Source organism: Lygodium microphyllum, chromosome 16, assembly GCF_053477565.2.
Source record: "Lygodium microphyllum isolate KBCC chromosome 16, Lygodium_microphyllum_v1.1.10, whole genome shotgun sequence".
Taxonomy (NCBI): Eukaryota; Viridiplantae; Streptophyta; class Polypodiopsida; order Schizaeales; family Lygodiaceae; genus Lygodium; species Lygodium microphyllum.
The window spans coordinates 20,344,091-20,365,012 of NC_141150.1; the positions used below are offsets into that span (position 1 = coordinate 20,344,091).

Below are 20,922 nucleotides of genomic sequence, written 5' to 3' on the forward strand. Positions count from 1 at the left end.
ACTTTTTCTAGCAAGCTGGTCAAGGTCTGCCCATCTAGACTTGTTCGAGGTCTTTGGTTTATTCGAGCTACCATGCAAGTCCACCCTCAACTCAATTACATATGAGGAGTGGAAGCATTACTAGGCATATGATGAGTTCCGTTGGGATGACTCAAGAAACATTGGAAGAATTGGTGGGATTCTCCTTGAGCCAAATGGCGAAGGCGTCTGCCACATTCGCACACCTCCGCTTCCGAAATCCAAGTGGCTTTCTTGAGAGGACGGCCTTTCCACTTGGTGAGGTACTCAGTTTGGCTTTCCACTTCCTTGCTTCTACTTGCACTACAAAGACCTGTTTCACCTCCTTGGCTTCTCCTTGTGCAAAAGTTACTGTCAATCCTTCTCGAGCCTTAGACAATTTTAGCCCATGTTTGGCTGCACAGTCTAGTGTGATGAAGTTGTGGGTGGCCCCTATGTCCAACATGTTGGCTTGATCACATTCACTCACTTTGCCCTTGATGTATAAATGTTGGACTGCTGCTACATGGGCCACCATGCATTGGGAATGAGCACTGACTGTCCCTACCCTTATATGGTCTAGGCTTTCATCACTTCCACTAGGGATTTCTTAGATGCGCGAGGATTGTGGTTCCTCTCCTCCATATGCACTAGTAGCTACCACTCTAGACCCGCTTGATGAGGTCATATCATCCATGGGGCATCTATTTTGATAGTGGTCCCCCGCACTTGAAACATCTAATCCTTGTGGTTGAGCCTTGGGGTCTTCACCATGATGTATTTGATCTTGCGAGTCCACATGATGCACTCGAAGTTGGTCTATATAGTGGTTAACCCCCATCTTCCAACTGCTCCTCTTGATACTAAGGCGAATTATGACGCGATTGGAGCTATGCCTAAGGTTTGATTTCGTGTCTCCGGGAATGGGCCTTTAGGGATACTGGGTCTCGAGGTCCATGAGGAGTTGTTGAGGTTAGTGTTGAATCTAGGCTGACTTCCTTGGGCTAACCTCCTCCCTTCTAGGTCCACTAATCTTTCAACCATCCTCACGGCCTCAAACTAAATTGGTTGGCTCTTGTCTCTCTACATCTCTTCTAACCCATTCTTGCATGCCAAATAGGAATCCATGTAGCTTAGTGTCAGTGTCCATGTTGAATAACTGCAACATGGGTTGCCTATATTTGCTAACATGATCCTTCATGAGTTGTTGAGGTTAGTGTTGAATCTAGGCTGACTTCCTTGGGCTAACCTCCTCCCTTCTAGGTCCACTAATCTTTCAACCATCCTCACGGCCTCAAACTAAATTGGTTGGCTCTTGTCTCTCTACATCTCTTCTAACCCATTCTTGCATGCCAAATAGGAATCCATGTAGCTTAGTGTCAGTGTCCATGTTGAATAACTGCAACATGGGTTGCCTATATTTGCTAACATGATCCTTCATCTTCCCTTGTGTCTGTTTGAAGTTTCTCCATTCATCTCTAACTTTGAATATCTTCATCTTTGGAATGAAAGTCTTTGAGTTCCTCTTGGAGTTCTTCCAATGAAAAGATGATGCGTCCTTGCTCTTATTGCGGTAGGTATCAACTAGCAATGTCTTCCTCTAAGTAGAGTGCTGTCACTTCTCCCTTTCTGTCTTCAGTGATCCTGGCATCTTCAAGTATCTGTCTACCTCGACGATCCATTTCTTCAAAACCAACTCATCTCTCTCTCCTTTATACTTGTTGGGTTGTGGGGCATTTTGAACTTGTCGTAGTCGTCTTCTTAACTGTCGCTCTCCTCCTCTCCTCTATGGTTGTGTCTTTTGTCCGTCTTCTTACTTCCTACTTCCACTACCTTATCCTTGTCTATTCTTGTATCTTGTGCCCTCCTAGAAGTCTCCTCTCTCCCTAACCTGTTCACCTCCTCTTGTAGTTTGTCTTCTCTCTTCTTCTTGTTGCTATAACACTCACTCTCTATAACCCTGCTCCACTTCTAGTTTTCTTCTCCTTTCCTCTTTCTCCTATTTCATCTGCATGTTTCTCCAAATTGAGTCCAATAGGCATGACATGCCCTCTAACTGCCTCTCTAGTTCGATTGCCTTCTCTTGAGCCACTCTCCATTCTTGCCCTCTGCTCTTCTTTCTCTCTTCCATTGTTGAGATGGGTGTATTCTCTCTATCGTCCTCCATGTGGTCGTGGGAAGCCGCACCTCAACTTTTGGGGTTGTCAACACAAGGAAGCCATGTTTCGCCTTTGAGTGGTGGTTATGCCGTGAGGAAGCCACATCATGTCTTCAAATGTTGATTGGTACAAGGTCGCCATATCGGGGTCGTCGCACTGAGGGTCGACGCAACGTGGAACATCACGACGTGGGTTGTGTTGACACAATTTTTTTGGGGCACTGAATCTCCTCCCCTACTTCCATGAGCACTCCTTCACTCCGAGCAAGAGTTGCTCTGATACCAAGTGTAATGCACCTGCACTCATTCACTCACTCAACGTGGCACAGAAAGGTAACATGATATGTGAGAGCAAGATATACTTTTGTATCATTCAATCAAAGAAACGGTGCAACATAGGCACATCTCAAGACTACACCCTCGTGACACCACACATAAGAGGGTTCGCCACTCGTACAGGGAATCTCACGTAGAGTGGAAACCAAGCAAGGCTCAGAGTCACTACTACTCCCTATATAGGTGCTTCCGGTAGCAACACCATGGTATAGCTACAAAGCCCTTATAGGGGGGGTTTTAGAGCGGGTTAATCTAAACATGGGAAACAAATATGAACTTCTTCAAGATTATGCCTTCAATAAATAGATGAGCTATACTTGAGTTATAGGGCTACAATAAGCTCAAACTACTTTACAAAAGCTCTAAAGACCAACCCAAGATCTTAGCTATAATGTAGTATTTCATTTCATAATCATTATGAAGATGTGCATCTCTTCATCATAAGGGTATATCTCATAACCGTTCCTAAGCATATTCCCCCACTTAGGTTGCAAATACAATTTCAAGTTGAAAACTTCAATAGATAACATATTTTGGCTATATGTAACCCTATGCAAACAAAGGTGGTCCAACTCCTCAAGCACTAAAAAGGGCATGTGCCTTCTGAGGAAATGCTAGGGCAAAGAGAGAGCACAAAATGTGCAACAACACATAGAAACACAATCTAATGAATGCTCAAGGAAAGAAGCATGTATAAGACATGAGAAGAGTGTACGAGCAAGCCATTGGCCTGCATGTCTGGGGGACTGGGGCTGGTGGTAAGCTGAATGAGGTGTTGAAGATGCGAGGACAGCTACAAGAGTGTGTTGTACTCCAAGATAGATCCCAAAATGCAGTAGCATTCCACATATCAGAGCCTGAGTGATAACACAGCAGCCTGTGAAGACAGCAGTCCTGCAGGATGGAAAAAGCAGGTGTAGTAAGCTCGGAGGGCCATAAACCAGTAGCACACCAGTGTGGAGGGCAACCACACACAATAGGCCAGCAAAATAGAAGTGCAGCAAGCCTCAACCAGTAGCAACACACAGCAGCAGCATTTGAATCAGCAACAACTCACTGGGACAACAGTCACCTCTCTGTAGGATAGGGGATGATGACACACGAGATGCACAACCGAGATGGAGCGATTGTGATGGAGCACTGTGCACAATTTCGCTAATGATACAGAAAATGGGGATGGTGTTGCCAGCCTAAAACCTCCTTTTACAGGAATTATGGAGCCAGTTTTATTACCAGAAAAATCTTACTTGCTCAGCAAAACCACGAAGAGCAACTTGTTGCATTGTTTGGTTTTAGTTGAATGTTATTTTTGAAGGAGAGAGTTAGCACCAAGATCTAAAGTCCCAACAAGGGTTATTCTTACAAAGGTCAAAGGGATCAAATTTAACCCTACTTACCACCATGTGAATCCCTAAACAGTTATACCCAGAATAACAATCCTCTAACACAAAGTTTGAAATTCCCTTACCTTCTCTTGTACCATTTAGAATCTACATTGCAAAGTGCCCAGGACAACAAATTTACCATCTTCTCAGTGAACGCAGGAACCAATGAACAAATCTGAACGGCTTCTCAAGTATAAATTTACATTTACCTATGCGGCCACAATGCAAAGCACATAAATTATGGGGTGTTAACATGCATAGCTTGTCATAGCTTAAAAACTCTGAATGATTCCATCATCTTTCGAAGCTCGCCTTCCTCTTTCATGAGTACCTTCTCGGGGGCTTGAAGTCTTAATTCATACAGTCTGCTGTTCTCTACTCCCAAAACAGAAAGATATCTCCTGTCCCACTCAAGTTGGGGCACCCTATCTTGGGGCATCACAGCTAGCTGCCGATTGTTTGCATATGACTTCACATTCACCTGCTTGAACAAGAGTTGAAGCCAAATTTTACAGTCTTAACATCAAAAAAAGAACAGAACTACTGCAAAAGGAGGCATTAATGGTGTGCTCTAATACAACCCTGTAAATGCTTCCTTACAGAACTAAGTCAAAACTCACAATGTATCCTTTCTAGTACAATAGGTACAATGAATGCAAACCCCAAGATTGAAAGGCCTACAATCTTAGTTCTTAGACTAGCAAGGTCTCTGCTACCCAGGAACACTTTAGAATGAAACAATCATCAGTATTTATGAGAAGATATGCAACAATCACCAGCTGTTTGCAGTCCCCCAAAACCTGAGGTAGGCTTACTGCACCCAGAAATACTTGTATGCAAAAGGAACTAGTACTCGTGTGAGATAAACCAACTGACGCTAGCTGTTTGCAACCTCCAAAACATGCTTGCACTTGCATCCACTTTGGCTTTGTCATATGCTCTAAAGGAGCCCCACCAAGAGCCTGCAATAAGTGAGCCTAGCCTCATTTTGTACAGAAATAGCCTGTCTAATTGATGCATACTAGCTCTGGTCATCCTTATTAACATTTGATCATCGCTTGGCTCTACACCAATCAAATTGGGATATAATGATCAGGTATTCACTGATCACCCTGCTGCTGAAATAAGACAACGAGCTAGCCAGCTTTGTTTTCATACCACAGTTGTTTTACAATAAAGAAGGTATAGTAAACCATACAGAGTAACCATTTAGTGCATTTTCACCAGAATAACCATTTATCATCAATCTGCCTTCCCAACACACATACACGTAAAATGTTTATCCAATTCACATAAAACATGCATAATTCAGCCAATACAGTGCGTGCATTGTACATATGCAAGCACGTGTTCACAGTGCTCAAATTAGGATCAGGCTGGGTTAGTTGCTTCTTAGTGTTTGGCTAAACAAAGAGGTAAAAAATCCTCCTGGAAACCAGTCTTCTATACTTATGTATCAATTAAGTGCACACAGGCACTCACATATTATTCACACCTATCTATGCGTGGGTCAGGTCCTCAAGTGTGGGACATGCCTAGGGAGTTTCAGTACGCCTACTGTTAGACCTATCTCAGTAATATATAGTGATTGCATGGCTGGAAAGAGGTTTTCCTCTTCAGCATTGCAATAATGCATGTGCTTATGATGTCTTAACATACCTCAATATCATAGTACAGCTTTCCATCATCTGCAGTGCGGGATGCAGTGGAGACAATCCTCGACTCCCTGCGGACACCCAGCCGGGTGGACATAAACTCAGTGAGGTACTGCTGCAAGACCTTCTGTGCAGCCTCATCAGGGCTGCCCAGGTCATCCACCTGCTTAAACCTCGAAGATGAAGGGGAGCTTATCTCGACCGACACATTCTCATCCAGATTAATGGGGTCCCGGAAGAAGATATCGGCGCCAGCACCCCGCACCTGGATCCATCCCTGGGGGTAGCTGAAAGAGTACCCATCAAAATTGTCTGTGTACTGCTTGAATGTGACGTCCACCGCCATGGATGGACGTTGGGAAAGGGGGAAGGCTGCGACAAGGGGGGCCCCTAGACCCAGGCCTATCAGAGTTCTGCGAGAGAGGCCCAACTGGGAAGAAGGCTGACGGGACAGGCAGCAACATGGCTGCTGGAGGCGTCTGCGGCAAGCCCACGAGGTCTTCCTAGGCGTACACCAAGATAGCTCGGGAGTCCACGGACGATGCAGCAGAGCATGGCCATGGCTGGGTGGCGACAGTAAATATGGCATGTCTTCTCTGCGTCCTGTTCCAAAGGATAGAAAGAGCGGACTCGCTTGCTTTTATCAGGCTACTCAACTGGACTGAATGAATTACTTACTAAAAGTACTCAAAAACTTTTAAACAAATTCCCGCTGTGTTATAAATTCCCACTATGTCTTACGTTGTGAATTACCATAATATCATGAGCTTTTGTGAGGGAGGGACTCCATACCTAGCTAGGTGTGGTTGGTTGTCAACTCATATCCCATTATAATTCCCGCGTTGTGAATTATGACAACATCTTGAGCTAGGTGTGGTTGGGAGGTCACATACTTAGCTAGGTGTGGTTGGGAGGTGCAAAGGTTTGAGAGCTAGTGAAAAATGAGGGAAAACGTTCTCTTTTCTCACATGGGAAAATGTCAAAAACTTATTGTGAATGTTTGTGTTTTGCTTCATTTTGCATAAGTCTATGTAGTACTAGTTTTCATTATTGTCCTTAATCAATGCAATTGGAAAAAGACCTCAAGTTTGTTACTAAAAGAGCAAAGGAGACCTCAAATTTCTGGACAAAAACCTCAAGAATATTTCTAACAAAGCAAAGGAGACCTCAATTTTTAGTAAGAAACTTACTATGCTCAAATAATCAGGCCTCCTTTGTCGCGTGATTATCAATCTTGCCTAGCCAAAAGGGGTGCAAAAGAGTTGGACACATAGACATTTTGACTCTAAGGTGGAGTTGTGGGCTTTGGTGGAAAATAAGCAAAAGCTTCATTATGCTAAGTGAAAAGCTTTGCTTTTGTCAAAAGCAAGTTCACAAGGTAGGAATGGGGCCACCTATTGAAGCCATATTTGCTATATTGGTTTGTTCATGTATTTCATGGGATTGTTTTCTTCAAAAGTTTCAACTTCTCTATGAGGTTCACTTTTCCCGATTCTCAAATGCTTATTATGTATAGGAACACTTCACTCAAGAATGTCCTAAGCAAGTTTAGAAAGAAGAAGTCTCTAAAAGGATGCAAGGGAGTCCATAAGCAAATGTCCTAGTTTTGTGACCTTCGACAATGTGGAACATGCTTCTAAGTATATCACCATCATAGAGAGGTCAAATAAGAAAACCAACTAAGCAATCACTCCAACTAATTGTAGTCAAGGGGGTTTCTAAGAGCCATCTAAAAACATCCCTCTAAAGGAGGGCAAAGATTGTAAGAAGAAGGCAAGCTTAAGAAAGGTTTCTCTTTAAAAATTGGCCACAAATAATCTAGATTTAAAAATCCATGTTTGTTCCTTGATGGACTAGCTAAAGATGGTTATACTTTGTGTTGTAATAATGTAACAAAGTATCATTTTTGCTTGGAATGTAAAAGGCTCATGTTTCAGAGGAAAGGGAGTATTGAGGGCGTTGCTCCACCAACATCAGTAAAACGATTTAAAATGCAAATCAAAAGTTTACTTGGAATTATTAGGAATGCTATATTGACGATCCCATTAGGCATATGGAGGGTACCTTGATCCTTCACAAGTAATCGCTTGAGCCTCTTCAATCCTTTGAGTTACAAGGGTCAAATCTTTGTCTCTCTACTAGTAATGAAAATTAAAGGTTTGATATTTCACCAGAGATATTTTACCATAAATGTTGTCAACTTTAGTTTAGTAAGGACCTATCTATGGAGCAAATCTAAATGATCTAGGGATTTCTTGTTCATAATAGGTGACTTCAATGTAGTGCAAATGCAAACTAATCGCTTCAAGATCTTTTACAAAGCTAGGTGACTTTCATATAGTCTCTAGGTGGATTTTGGCAAAGTTTCGAGGGTGAGGTGTAAACTCGATGTTTCGCTCTCTTCAATAGTTCCTCCAAGTAGTTCTCTCACTTGAATACGAGTTGGATCAGTGTGCATTGAGTGTGGTATTGAAAGTTGAGTATGGAGGGTAGTTGTGCTTAGGGGGTTCAAGGGTGTCTCTTAAATAGTTGTTTTTCTTTGGGTGGCAAGGGCTTTGTAGGTATACCATGGCATTACCTATGGATGCACCTATATAGAAAATAGTAGTGACTCTAAGCCCTACTTAGTTTCCAATCTACGTGTGATTCCCTATACCTAGTGGGGAATCCTCACTTGTGTAGCATCATGAGGGTGTAGTCCTAGGATATACCTACGTTGTACCGTCTCTTTCATCAAATAATACAAGAGTATACCTTGCTCTCACATATCATGATACCTTTCTGTGTCATGTCGAGTGAGTGATTGAGTGGAAGTACATTACACTTAGTATTAGAGTGACTCTTATTCGAAGTCTAGGAGTGCTCATAGAAGTAAGAGAGAAGATCCAATGCCCCACATCACGACACCCCACTTCGTGTCACCCCACGTTGCGATGCTATGATGCAACTTCCCATGGTGTGATAGCCCTAGTGTGACATACCATTTGAAGGCGAGGTACAGCTTCCCTGCAACGCAACTACCACCTAAACGCGAAACATGGCTTCCTTGTGAAGACAACCCCCAAAGCCAAGGTGCAACTCCCCCATGATGTATGACCCAAAGTTGACTCTCGGCTTCCAACAACACCATGGGAGACCATGCAAGGAGAGAAGCACAAGAAGAGAAAGTAGCTAGATTTTAGAGGCTATTAGAAGACATGTCAAGCACGTTGGATTCCATTTGAAGGAGTATGCATCAAAAGGAAGAAGAGGAGAAAAGGAGAAGAAAGGGTGAAGAGGAGCAAGGACTTAAAGAGTAGATGAAACAACAAGAGAGGAGAAGAAGTGACATAAATTACAAGAGGAGATAGATAGATTAGCAAATAGATTAGCTCTAGAGGAAGCATCTAGAAAATACCAAGAGAAGAAGAAAGCAGAGAAGAAAGTTCAAGTAGGAGGCAAGAAGGATGAGAAGGAGAAGGCAATCATAGCATCCCATAAGAAGAAGGACAAGAAATGTAATATTTCCACGCAATAAAAGTTAGTTGGTTAGTTCAAAAGTTAGTTAGTCAAATAATAAGTTAGTAAGATTACTAACTAAAGACTAACTAAGGTAAAAACTAACTAACATTAATAACTAATAATTTTTATTTAATTAAAAATATTTTATTTAGAAAAATTGAGAGTCGTAAATCTGATATTTTTCTTGGATTGACAAGGACCGTAGCCACCCTTCACGGAAGTTACAACGTGAACGAGACTTATGAGCTATATTAATCACTAGTGCTAATGTGTATAGTTTGGATGGTCCAAAAATATTAGATTTTGGGCGAAACTAGTATATTTTAGATATTTTAGATATTATCCTAAAAAAGATATGGAGATTTCTAGAACTGGATGCCATTTAAAAGAAAAGACAAGTGATGTTTTAGATAGTTTTGGAGATTTTATCAAAAGAAAAAAATAAAGAGAGGGATTTGTGAAATTGGGCACGCTACGATTACAGTCTACAAACAGAAAACAACACTTTGAACAAAGAAAAGAAGAAGGAGTGAACTAAGAGCTTTCTAACCAAATGTCTATCTTAGGGTTTTACCCCCCTTTCGGAGCCAATGGAACCATCAGATTCATGATCTAAGCATCAGATCACTGATTTTTCCAAGATCCCTCTCCACAAAGAGCCCCACTTCTCAGCCACAAACCTTCTTCTCTAATTCACTATAAATATGAGGCATGGGGAGGCACAAGGGAGCATAAGGAGACCTCGAGAGGCTGCGAGAGAGAGGTAGAGAGAAGGATACCCCTCCAAGAGATTGTGAGAGAGAGCTTGAGAGAGAGAGAGAGTGTGTGTGTGTGTGTATGTGTGTGTGAGAAGAGTCACCCCGAGAGGCTGCAAGGAAGAGAGTTAGCTCAATTTCCTCTATTTTGATCCCCAACTTACCCATCTTCTCTTACATTCTCCCATCTCGAATCTATTCCGCCTTCTTAATCTATTGAGTCTACTTGCGGACGATGGTCCCCAAGCAAAGAATGTCACGGATGGATGGCAATCCCACAACTAGCAACGAAGCTTTGAGCAAAGGCATCATTGTCAATCCAATTGCGGTACCGGTCGTAAGTAATGTATTTCCAAATTGATAGATGCTTGTTTTGATTCTCGTATGAGATACGTTAGGCCCCATACTATGATACACGAGTATAGGTCATCGGAAGGGATAAATTTTATCTCACGTATTCAAAAGATCGAGCTTGCAAAGTGCATGTATTAAGGAAAGTTAATTGCACCTAGTTGCATATGGCTTGTTTGTTGATAGAGCAATTACAAGGAAGAATTGGTTGGGGGTTAAGAATGGCATAATCATGACATTAAAAATTGTGCATATAAGAGTTAAGTAAATTTTACATAGAATCGCTCTTTGATCCCAAGGGGAATAGTAGATATGCGATGGAAATACTATCGCAACTATTCTTGTATTGTTTGTGAAGAATACAATTGGTTTTTTTTATTGGTTGATCGAACAACATCCTAAATGCTTTTATTTTACATTCCACTGGTTGTTAGTTTGTTGTTTGGATGATTGTTCCAAGTGCTTGTGATTTATGGTAAATTCATGGCAAGGGTCTGTGATGAAGAGTTGCCATGGGGATAAAGGAATGTTTTCCTAGAAACTGATATTAGGGCTGAATGCCTTGTTGTGCTGGATTCCTAAAGGATTTAATTAAGGAAGGATATATTGCACGAGTGGATCATCTCCATGATCGCATCGCGGATTAACCCGAGAGGGCACTGCTCGATTCATAGGCCGAAGGTCAAGTTGTGAAAAGGCCAACCATGGGAATGATGTTTCACTCCTAGATAGCTTGTGGGTCAAGTGGAGCTTTGGACACCCGTTGCTAGGTCTAGAATGAAGTTGAAGACCTTCGTGGCCCCCCAACATCTGGGCATGTTGGGAGATCCTATTCTAGATAAAGGATTGAATTTGTGGTGCCATGTGATTTGGACCAGTTACTTCTGCAGGGCAGAAGGGACACTTCTGTTGGACAGAAGGGATACATAATTTCTCATGTATGGGTAGGAGACAAAGATTAACTTGAAGATAAGTTAAGGAGCTTGTTTGAACTTGTTTGTCAATAGATTGCTTGCTTTGTTTTCGTGTCTGTGCTATAAGTTATGTGAACAAGCCATGTGCCCTAAAAGGCTTAATTAATGAAGCTGACTATAAATGTCACACATAAATGTGGTAGGACTTAATTAGAAAACTAAAGCTACTGAGAGAAGCGGGTGGGCAGAACCCTCGATGGGTCCGCCGTCCTACAGTAGGGTGGTCCTAGAGAACTGGGAGGCTTCTCACAAGATTTTACCATTGTTCAACCTTTAGGTATTGTTAGGTTAGAACTTGATTCATGCTGTTTTAGGGGACCGGAATGGGACTATGCCCTACGATAGAGAGGTTGAGCGGCCCATCCCTCTCGTTTCCCATTCTCTTTAAACTAAGTGCGGCATGGGTCTACTTCGGCTTGGGTATCTCTGCATAAAGTAGGATGTCGAGGATCCGGTACTAGAATGTTGTTAGGAGACCTTGGCCACCACTAGGAACCCAAATTTCATGTCGATCCTAGTGGGTTCGGTCGTGAACATTCCGTTGTGAGGCGGATTCAAGAAACCCTAGGCGACAAAACTCGAAATATTCCCTGGGAGTGTCAAGCAGTGATGCTTAGATTTGTTTCTCAATAGACCACTAAAAGCATGCCTGGACAGTCGATGGGCGGGCACCTTACAAGAAACAAGGTGTGAATAATGGATATGAGAGTGTAAGTTCAAAAGATGACTTGACTATGGGTAATTCAAGATGCTACAACCTTTTAAGTATAAGGGGAGAGAGATGGACTGGTTTTGAAGAAGTGGATTGAAAAGGTAGATAGGTACTTGAAGTATACCAAAATAACTAAAGAAAGGAAGGGAGAAGTGGTAGCCATCTATCTCGAAGAGGATGTGGCTAGTTAGTACATTGGAATGAGAGCAAAGTCATACTATCTTCTGATAGGAGAAACTACATGATGAGTTAAAGGCCTATTTAATCCCAAACATGGAGAAATTCAAGGTTAGGGACGAGTGGAGAAACTCCAGTAGGAACAAGGGAAGATGAAGGAGTATGTCAGCAACAAGTATAAGCCCCTCTAAAGAACCTGTCTTTGAAACTAGAAGTCAGCTCATAAGAGTAACCCCAACCACATCACAATCCACCTTGGTATCAATGGGAGCATTCAAAAGGCTAGGAAACAATCACTATACACCAACTTTGAGTGCACCTTATGGGTCAGTAGGGTCAAACACATCATGGTGGAGACTGTAAGCCTTAGCCACAAGAGTTAGATGTTTCAAGTGGGGTGGCCCGCACTATTAGAATAGATGCCCCATGGAAGACATAGCCTTCAAAAAGTGGATCTAGAGTAGCAACTACAAGTGCATATGAAACCTAGATCATCCAAGACTAGGAATAGTGAGTGCATGCCCCCAATGTAGTGTGGCATGAGTAGAAGCAATGCATCACCTATACCTAAAGGGAAAAGTAAGTGAGAGGGATCGAGCAATCATGGTGGATATAGGAGCAGCTCACAATTTCATCATTCCAGAGTTTGCAACAAAGCATGGACCAAGACAAGCCAGGGCACCAGAAGGATTAATAGTAGTGACCTTATGTAAGGAGAAGCAAAAAAGATGAAGCAAGTGTTTGTAGTTCAAGTGGAAGCAGGGAAATGAAAGGCCAAGCTCAACTTCCTAGTGATACCTATGGATGACTTTGAAGTCATTTTGGTTCTTGAGTTTTATGACAAGTATATTATTGCAATATTTGGAAAAGGAGTTAATGAGATGCTATTAGATATGCAAGGAGAAGGAGTATGACTCCCATGTAAAAGAATGCACTCTTGAACATAGCACCAAAGAAAGTGTAAATAAGGGAAAGCAGACTAGGAGCCTCTTGCCAAGCCACAAAGTCCAAAACCAGTAACACAAGAGCTCCAACTCAGTCAACCCAAGGACCTGTCACAAGCATTAGGCCTCACATCATGACATGTAGTGCCAAACAAGTGGAGAATTCAATGAAGCATGGGGATATGATGTCTCTATGTATGATAAGACACTTGTGGAGAAGGAGTCAACCAAAGTACAAAAACTGCAAGTCAACAAATAAAGAAGTAGATGAAGTGCTCAAGGAATATGCAAATGTGATGCCCTCAAAACTACCCGAAGGGTTACCCTGAAAGAGACCAAGCTAATCATAGGGTCAATTCCACTAGCTAAGGCCATATACCAAATGAATCACACCAAGTTGATGGAAATGAAGACGCAACTACATGAGTTAGAAGAACAAGGCTTCATCTGGCCAAGCAAGTCACCATTTTGAGCCCCATTTTTTTTCATAAAAAAGAAGGATGGAGAACTTAGACTGTGTGTAAACTATGGGGCACTCAACAAAATCACCATAAAAAACAAGTACACCATGCCCTTAGTGGTTGATTTGTTAGATAGACTCCATGAAGCCAAATAAATCCCAAAGACTTCCTTTTGCACTAAATATGGAAGCTTTGAATGGCTAATCCTAGGATTTGGGCTTAACAATGGGCTGAGAATCTTTTGTGGGTTGATGGATGGAGTATTCAAGCTAGATATATACATATTCTGTCAGGAATTGCATGGTGGGGGATTTGATTGAGCTTCTATCCAAACACACACCATACACACAAGACGAAGCTCACTCAAGAACACAAGAAGAGAGATGGAGACCAAAACATTTTCTTACTAGTTTCTTCTTCTTCTTTTTCACACAATACAATGTACACAAAGTATAGATAAGATATGACATAATGGAAATTGGCCTACTAAGTCAACCTATATATAATTGACTATACTAATTGATTGGCACTATAACTATGCTAGCTGTAGGTAGGTGCAACACACCAAATATAATAAGTGATAAGTCATGGGCCATGTAAGAGTCATAATGACCACTGATATGCTAAGTGTAGATGTACGGATCCATCTAACTAGCTGGTCCATCATCAATGTCTACACATGTTGAGCTTGCCATCTCCACACGTTCGTTATCATTTACATAGATTTTATTAGTCTATAGGAAAATATTAAAGGAGAACAAAGAATATTTAAACTTTGTATCCAAGAAATTAAGGCAACACAAACTATATATCAAGCCAAAGAAGTGTGAATTTATAGTAATGGAGCTAGAATTTTTGGGGTTAACTATAGGGGAGGAAGGAATCAAAGTAGACCCAAAGAAAGTAGAATAGTAAAGAAGTGGCCAGTCTCCTAAAGATAGTCTAGGAAGTTAGGAAATTTCTAGAGTTCATAGTATTCTATAGAAGGTTTGCGAAAGATTATAGCATGGTCGTGGCCTCAATTATCTCAACTCGCCAAGGGAGAAGATACTTTGAGTAGGGGAGTGACCAATAAGCTTCTTTTGACCTTATGAAGGAGTGTATTAGCAAGGCCCCCTGTATTCAAAGTAGTAAACTTCACCAGACCCTTTAAGATCTCAACAGATGCCTTAGATTATGGCATTGGGAGGGGGAGTGTTGATGCAAGCTAGCCACCCAATTGCCTATGAATCCAAGAAATTCACAAAAGTAGAAACTTGATGGAGCACCTATGCGAAGGAGATGCTAGCAGTGATACATTGCCCTAGGAAGTGGAAGCACTATTGTCAAAAATCACATGGTGGGAGACTTTCTTGAGCTGATATGCCAAACACACACTATACACACAACAAGAGGAAGCTCACACAAGAACACAAGAAGAGAGATTGAGTCCAGAACATTTTCTTGTTGGATTCTTCTTCTTCTTCTTTCATACATTACAATGTACAAAAAGTATAGATAAGATGCAACATAAAGAAAAGTGGCCTACTAAGTCAAATAGTGCATAATTGACTATATTAATCAACTGGCGCTATAACTATGATGATTAGGTATAACAAACTAAATATAATAAGTGATATGTGAGTGGCCATGTGAGGATCATAATGACCACCGATGTGCTAAGTGTAGACGTGCAGACCCATCTAACCAGGCGGTCCATCACCAATGTCTGCATGTGTTAAGCTTATCGTCTCAACACCCCCCCTCAAGCTCAATTGTATCTATGTAACTCCAAGTAAGTTTTGAAATTTTTGAAGCTTCTCTACACTCAATGCCATTGTAAAAATGTCAGCTATCTGATCCTGTGTGTGCTGATATATACCAAGTCAATATCTCTCCTACAAGTACTTTCTCTCTCATAAAGTGGTAATGCACCTCAATGTGTTTTGTCTAGCATGGAATATTGAGTTCCTAGCTAGCTGTATGCTGCTTTTGTTATCACAATGAATGACAAATGAACCAACTCTTTATACATCCAAATCACCCAATAACTTTTGCATCCATACCACCTCACATGCTGCTATAGTAGCACCTCTATACTCAGCCTTTGTACTTGATAAAGCAACTGTAGGTTGCTTTTTGCTACTCCATATAATTGTTGCACTACTAAGGGAAAACATGGATCCGCTAGTAGATCTTCTATCAAACATGCTACTAACCCAATCTGCATCAGTGTATCCAAGCACTTGTATATCCTTATCTGCCTCATTAAAAAGTCCATAATGCGAAGTGGACTTCACATATCAATATGCATCTAATTGGATCCCAATGAGGCTTTCTAGGCATATATATAATGTAACTAACAAGGCTAATAGCATAACTCAAGTTTGGCCTTGTGATAGTTATATAAATTAGACTCCCTACTATCCTCTTGAATATAGTAGGGTCTTCTATCTCATTCCCAACATTAGAAACTCAACTTCATATTTTGCTCCAATGGCATTGAAAGAGGCTTACATGTTGTCATACCATACTTGGACAATATATCCAAGCCATACTACTATTGGGGTAAAAGGCCCTTGGGCCTGCCCGTGTACAGTGACTGCCCATATTCTTTATTCATATATATGAGATAGTGCAATTGTGACAAATGTGGGATCTAGAGCATGGCAAAACCGGAAGCTATGGAGGATGAAATGAGAAGTGTGGACTCATGATGGAGAAGACAAAGACACTGTTTGTTACACAAGTGAATTAGGTTCCAAGATTGAGACTTGGACTCATAAACACAATCTTGTGTATGTGGACAATGACATTGACACTTCACTCAAAAGAAAAGAGTACTATCATTGCATTAAGAAAGGAAGCAAGTACAATGCTTTATAGGAAAGTAGGAAACTGCAGTAGGCACCATTGTGCATATGGGATAAGTTAGCTTGCATATCCTTGACCCTGAAGCTCCATACAAAGAGGATGTTTAGTGAGTGTGATTGTTGATTCTCAACACCCCTCCTCAATCACAACTAGAAAGGCACAAAGTGTATAGAGGCTGTAATGAGAACCACCTGCAAAGTGTGGGCATACCACAGACATGGCAAAACACCAGAGGCTGTCGCAGAAAAGGCTAAGTGTGGGTACTATAAACATGGTGGACATCCAGAGGCTGTAACAGGGGCCTCACAAAGTGTATAGGGACTGTAATGCCAAGTTACATAAGGAGTTTACAAAGCTTATGGCAGGAAGCATTAGGGCAAGGAAAATACAAGGCTATTAAAACAGTCTATCAGAATTATGAGAGTACAAGGACTGATGAGTCTTGTCCTTCCGATCCTGGTGGTCTTCATCTTCATCTTCTTCTTCCTTTGCTCCATTTTCTTCTTCTTCTTTGACTGCGACTAGATAGGCCTTTTGGGATCTCTTTCTTGCGTGGCAGAACTTCTCGGTGTGTCCTGTCCTTTTGCAGAAGTCGCAGAAGAGCTGATCCTTCTTGCCTTTGTACCTGTTGCCAACATATAATGCATGCTCATCTCTAGAGATACTTGGTTCTTCCTTAGTTTTTAACTTCTTTTCTTCTTCTAACAATGATGCCTGGATATCAACAAGTTCAGGATTTGACATGTTGATTAAAGTTGTTGATACATTATTATATTCAAGAGGCAAACTCTTAAGTAGAACATCGATGCAAACATCTTCATCCATTTTAATGTTGATTCCTGTAAGTTGGATTAGGAGTCCTTCCATGTAATTAAGATGTGTGGCAAGTGATGTGTTGGACTTCATTTCAAGCCTAAAGAACTCAATCAGGAGACCATACTTTGATGATTTAGATTGTGCACCGAACAGGGTGTCAAGTCTTTTCCATGTATCCTGTGAGGTCTCACAGTTATCCACATGATGGATATAACTGTCGTCTAGCTCCAGTTTGATAATGGCCTGGGCTCTGTTATTATTCTTTTGCCAAGTAGTTGCAAGGTCCGCGTCCCAAGGTTTCTTTTCTTTGCCATTTGTGATGGCCCAGAGACCCTTTTTCATCAAGATGAGCTTGATGCGGGTTTGCCAGGTGTGAAAACCGACTCCTTTGAATCGAGCATTTAGAGAGTCTTTTCCCATGTTAGACTTATGGGAACAGTAGCAAATCAACTTCAAACTTATTAGATTTGAGCAGAAGAAGAGTTGGTTGAGAGACACAAGTGCTAAAAAACACTAACCGAGTGTCAATGAATATCAAATCTGTAAAGTCCTTTACTCTTTTTAAATCCAAGTGTAATCTTCCCCTTCTTGATTTGATGATGATACCTTCAATTCTGAGTGATAGTACTTTAATGAACTTCAGAGAGTATTGCTCAGTGATTAAAATCACTGTTGATAACTTCAGTGAGAGAAACAATGAAAAATGTCAGAATTTTGAAGCTTTGGCTATGGCTTCTGCATTAGGGTTTCTAGGGGCAGCCTGGTTTTTTGCTGATTGCAGGAGCTACAGTGGATCATTTTCAAAAATTTTTATATGCCTAGGAAGCTGACTTCATGGGCTATCAAAGCCCCATGATAATCATCAACATCGTGGACTGTATGTAGCACGCAGGCAGCTCGAACGTAAGCAGGCGCAATTCTGACAGATTTCCGCGATTTTCGCAATGCTGGAGTCATGGCGCAGTAATGCAGTCGATTTTTGTGCCAGGATGAATCGCCTTGAGTAGAGGAACAATCCCTAGAAGAAATCGTGGGCTGAAATGGCCTGATTGAGGAGTTATTGAAGCTCCAAGTAAGGTAGGTCCTGTCTGGCTATGGCAGACACAGAGTAGAGATTGAGGATTTTCACAATGCTGAGCTCCAGATGGTCCAATGTCCTGGATTGATGTGATACAGGGAAGCTTTGTGAGTTGGGGAATACTTTTCCAGAAGGAAGCTCCATGAGATTTGACCTGTGGAGTGAGATATAAGCATCTCAATCTGACAGGGTGCTGCTGGCTATGGCTCCCATGGAAGCTTCAGTGAGAGTAGAGTTGGGAGATGAAGTCATGAGCTGACATTGAGCTAGACTGAGGTTGAGAGGAATCAAGAGAGGCTAGAGAAGCAATGCCATGCCCAACTGGGCTCTGATACCATGTGACAAATACGGGATCTAGAGCATGGCAAAACCGGAAGCTATGGAGGATGAAATGAGAAGTGTGGACTCATGATGGAGAAGACAAAGACACTATTTGTTACACAAGTGAATTAGGTTCCAAGATTGAGACTTGGACTCATAAACACAATCTTGTGTATGTGGACAATGACATTGACACTTCACTGAAAAGAAAAGAGTACTATCATTGCATTAAGAAAGGAAGCAAGTACAATGCTTTATAGGAAAGTAGGAAACTGCAGTAGGCACCATTGTGCATATGGGATAAGTTAGCCTGCATATCCTTGACCCTGAAGCTCCATACAAAGAGGATGTTTAGTGAGTGTGATTGTTGATTCTCAATAGCAATAAGGCTGTCATATCATTCTTGACAACATCTACATTGTGTGTGCTCTTCTCTCCCGCATCTTCCTCTTCTCCTTCTCCACTGCCATTGCATCCCCTTCAACTGGTATCAGAGCTTGATCATGGAGCTTGGCTTGGCATTACTTCAGCCCACATTGAAGACCTAGAGCTTGGAGCTTCAATGCTAGCCATGGCTTCTTCCCCCCCAAGGTAAGATTTCATCTCCTGCCTCTCCCTGGCCCTCATAGACTCTTTGCATGTGTTCCTTGGCTTCATTGGGCACCTTGTATGCCCCCATTTTCCCCCTTATCCTCAACATAACCAGCATGCCCCATAGTAGCAGCTCACGTTTTTTTTGCACATGTTTCAAAATTTGGCTAAAAAATCCCATTTTTTCTCAAATTTTGGGCATTCGGAGCCTGATTTAGACAAGATAAGAGTCTAACTTGGGGTTATGGCATGCTCTGAATGCAATGGCAATGTCAAATCTACCAAATTTTGATCACATAATTTTTTGCAATAGATCTGAGTTGATTTACAGTAAGAAAATGTAATGCTCTTAGCTTATGTGATGCTCCCGAGGCTTGGTATTTGATGCCTAGATGCTTTGGGGATGTTTGCCCAATGTTTTGAGATGATTTGGGACTTGCTTTGAGCTTTCATAGCTTGATTTATGCAGGGATTTACTGCTGTATATTGTTTGGGTAGCAAGGTTTTATCAAGGATGGCTTATGCATAATGCTCTTTGTTGACATTTGGGTGTCCTGTTGGATGCATTGATGCTTGGTCATCATGGTTTATGCCCAGATATGGTATTTGAGAGGTATTGAGCCTTGATTTGGATGTGGACACTTTGTTGTTGGTTGGTATTTATGCTACCTTGGTTGATAGGTTATTTTGCCTCTAGTTTGGTTATGCCTATGGTCTATGGGTACTCTTGACTACTCATGATGATATGCTGATGTATTTGGATGATGCCACTTTGATGTTTATGCTCTCAGATGCTTCTTAAGCAAATAATAGAGCTCAATTCTTGGTTCATTGTCATTTTCTTTGCAGTTGGCATTTCACTTGAGGTTTATGCCTCGTGCTACCCATTATGGGACTGATGTCTGATGTGGATGCTTTTGGGTTCGGCCAGTATGGTAGATGTTTGGGCTTGAATCAACTTGCATTTGAGAATTTTGTAGAGCAGTTTGCATTTGGTTGGCTTATCACTTATGCAACTTGGATGCTATTTGGTCCTTAATGCCCCGATCATGGATCTTGGATTTACTTGGATGCAGATACATGTTTCAGCAGTGGTTGCTCCATTGTCTTGGCAATTGGTTATTGAGCTTTCATTGCTCATTGATGCTTGGTTCTTTGCGGGTTACTCCTTGATCAGTGGACTTCTTGACAATGCTTGGGTTTAGTAGTTATGGCTTTGTTACTTTTGTGTTGCCTAGCTTCTATGCTAGTTGTGTTGCTTTTGCCCATACAAGTCAGAGAGCAGTTGCTCTTGATGCTTACCCGGCTATGCACTTTGTCTACTGTCATGTACTTTACAGAGCCACTTATTTGGATGTTGTTGTACAGATGTTTAGGCTTCTCTTGGAGCTTGACTCTTGCAGGATGCTTTGCCACTTGTCAGTCTTTAGTTAACTTGGATGTTCCTAGGTGGCATGATGTACTAGAGAGCTATGCGTATGCACATGGTTATGGGTTGATTTCATGGATGAATACCGTATGCTCTTATGACAGATGTCTTATGCTTTACCTTATTGTGGTTGGTTATGTCATGCAGTTGGCTACGACTCTTCTTCATGTGGGAGCTTTTGCATCTTTGGTTGATGCCTTTATGTCCTCTTGTCCGTTGAGGTTTCATGAGCCTTTGCAACATGCTTCTACCACTGATGTACTTGCTGATAATTGTCTTCATGAGCAGGTTTCCTCTATTGGGACATCCCTCGACTCCTTGAGCTCCATGGATGCTATGGATAGCCCTATTCGTGATGACTTGGATTCCTTGTCGTCTTCTACATGTTCTTCAGTTTTTACAGATGTTGTATGCTTCCATTATGGAAA

The 20,922-nt window shown here is 41.6% G+C and overlaps 1 protein-coding gene across 1 annotated transcript; it reads right to left on the minus strand.

Moving 5' to 3' along the window:
* Positions 1-4,026: 4,026 nt before the first annotated feature.
* On the minus strand, positions 4,027-6,184 carry LOC148022595 (psbP domain-containing protein 1, chloroplastic-like). Its single transcript, XM_087695551.1, has 2 exons — positions 5,536-6,184; positions 4,027-4,357 (listed from the first exon to the last, which is right to left on the minus strand). Exons 1-2 carry the CDS (start codon positions 6,118-6,120, stop codon positions 4,142-4,144), a joined length of 801 nt encoding a protein of 266 aa, XP_087551677.1. The 5' UTR covers positions 6,121-6,184; the 3' UTR covers positions 4,027-4,141.
* Between the last annotated feature and the right edge of the window lie 14,738 nt (positions 6,185-20,922).